Source organism: Pteropus vampyrus, unplaced genomic scaffold (genome assembly GCF_000151845.1).
Source record: "Pteropus vampyrus isolate Shadow unplaced genomic scaffold, Pvam_2.0 Scaffold214, whole genome shotgun sequence".
Lineage (NCBI taxonomy): Eukaryota > Metazoa > Chordata > Mammalia > Chiroptera > Pteropodidae > Pteropus > Pteropus vampyrus.
In genome coordinates, this window is record NW_011888995.1 from 557,479 (window position 1) to 559,641 (window position 2,163).

Consider the following 2,163-nt stretch of genomic DNA (forward strand, 5'->3'; position numbering starts at 1 on the left):
GGACCAGCGCTCAGTGTCTGTCCGGTCTTCCCACGTTCCCACGTTCCACGTCCACAGGTCCAGGCCCGGTCCCCGCCACTGTCATTCCTTGGGACTTAACTCGAGCAGAGCAGTTCTCTGCTTTCGATCACCCTCGGGATGGCCAGTCTGATTAGAGAATTAATATTTTTGAGCCTTTGTCACAACTGATTTAGTAAGCTGTAAGATCCCCACCGTGGATCAAAGTGTTTCGGTTTTGATTGGTGTGCAGAGGGATTGAAATAACGTATGACTGCAGTAGTTTTAGAGAAGAATCACAGCTTATAACTAGGGTGTGACTTAAGAACCGTTTTGTTTTTCTGTCTACACAGGTAAATATGCGGATTCTGAAACTGCTGGTTTTACTTCCTTTTCCCCTGTGTAAACCTTGCAGTCCGAGTCTCCATCTGCGCCTGGCTATGGTCCTCTTTGGTGTCCTCTTGGTTGGGTTGTGTTCTGTCCTCTGCCCTGGTGATGACACAGTGATGTCCCATCCTGTCCACAGAGCAAGTGGCGGAGATCATCACCGAGGTGCCACCAGACGAGCCTCTGACGGCCGCCCCAGACGAGCGCATCATGGAGCTGGTTTTGGGGAAGCTGGCCACCACCACCAGCGACGCCGGTTCTCTGCAGAAGTACGTCTTGCCACAGCGCCCAGGGCGAAGGCGCCGGTGGCAGCGAGTCCATTCGGGGGCAGGGGCGGGCGCCTCCCTGTAGGAAGGGCTCATGGGGGTCATCTCTCCTGGAGGGCGACGGACGGGCTTGAGAAGTGGCAGGAATGTGGTGGACCCAGGAGTTTAATGGCGTGTCCACTATGAAGACAGTTAGAAAAGTTTTTATTGTGCTAAAACATACATAGCATGAAATTTGCCATCTTAACCGTTTATCGGCTGAGCACATTCATGTCGCTGTGCAGCCTCATGAGCATCCCTCTCCAGGACCTCTCCATCTCCCCAGACTGACCTCTGTGCCCATCGCCCGCCCCCGGCCCCGTCCCCACCACCTGCTTTTTGTCCCTGCTGACCTCCGTGAGGGAGCCGGGCCTCCAGGCACCTAAGTGGTCGTTCAGCATGAACCTATTTGCAGCCGGCTGGTGTCCCTGAGCATAGTGTCCTCGAGGCGCATCCGTGCTGCAGACGGTGTCGAGCATCCTTCCGTGTCAAGGCCGGATGCTGTCCCATCACACGCGTAGACCACCTGTGTGTCTTTGTGTCCACAGTGGGCATTGTGTCTCTCCGGCCTGTTAGCTGTTATAAGTAACGCTGCTAAGAGGAAGCAGCTTTGTACTCGAATTTCTGTAAATTTAATGCCTTATTCTTTAACTTTTTTGTGAACAAAGAAAATGTTTTTATTTTATTGCTATTCTGGGGTAATTTTTGCCCTGGAGCCGAATAAGCTGAACAAATTTTAAAAACTCAGTTCAGGGTCTACGGCCGTGCCACCCCGAATGCGTCCAGTCTCATGTGATCTCGGAAGCTCAGCAGGGTCAGGCCTGGTTAGTACTTGGATGGGAGACCACCTAGGAAGACCAGGGGCTGTAGGTGTGAAAAATAAAAAAAAATAAAAAAAAAAACAGTTCAGGGGAAATAGGAAACGGAGGAGAGGCCGGTGCGCACGTGGTCCTCTGGCCGAAGCGCAGGCCGGGCCGCGGGCCTCTGCGTCCAGGGTCAAGGCGGGAGGGCATGCGACTGGGGTGCAGAAAGCCGGCTGTGCCCTTGCTCGTGCACGGTGCCCGTCCCATGGACGCCCCTGAGCCCGGGTGCCGCTGGGCTCGTCCCTCATCTCCCATGGAGCCCGGACGATTCGGAAGGTCTTTCCTCGATGGTGGCAGCCTTGGACTTGCCCCATGACCCGTCTCCCCCGTCTTACGGCGTTGCTTGTCTAACCGGGCAGGTTCCCCCATCATCAGGGCAGCAGCCTCGCCCTCAAGAGGAGTCTGGTTCTCTCCGGCCGCCACGGCGCCCGGCGGAAGCTCAGGCAGCGGGGGGACCACCGGCGGGCGCACCAGTGCGGCATCTGCAGCAAGGTCTTCCAGAACAGCAGCAACCTGAGCAGGCACGTGCGCTCGCACGGTGAGTCCCGGGGCAGCCAGCACCCAGCGTCGGCGTCCCCAGGGGCCGCCCTGCGCCCCCGCTGGCGGCAGCT

At 56.8% G+C, this 2,163-nt stretch overlaps 1 protein-coding gene and 1 pseudogene across 1 annotated transcript in view; both read left to right on the forward strand.

Moving 5' to 3' along the window:
- PRDM15 (PR/SET domain 15) overlaps positions 1-2,163 on the forward strand; it is a 55,666-nt gene that overhangs the window by 17,710 nt on the left and 35,793 nt on the right. The window contains exons 7-8 of the mRNA XM_023538198.1: positions 505-653; positions 1,912-2,090. Of these exons, the coding sequence (XP_023393966.1) occupies positions 505-653; positions 1,912-2,090 (328 nt within the window). The remainder of the gene's footprint in view (positions 1-504; positions 654-1,911; positions 2,091-2,163) is intronic.
- Positions 1,444-1,562, forward strand: LOC111747208 (annotated as a pseudogene).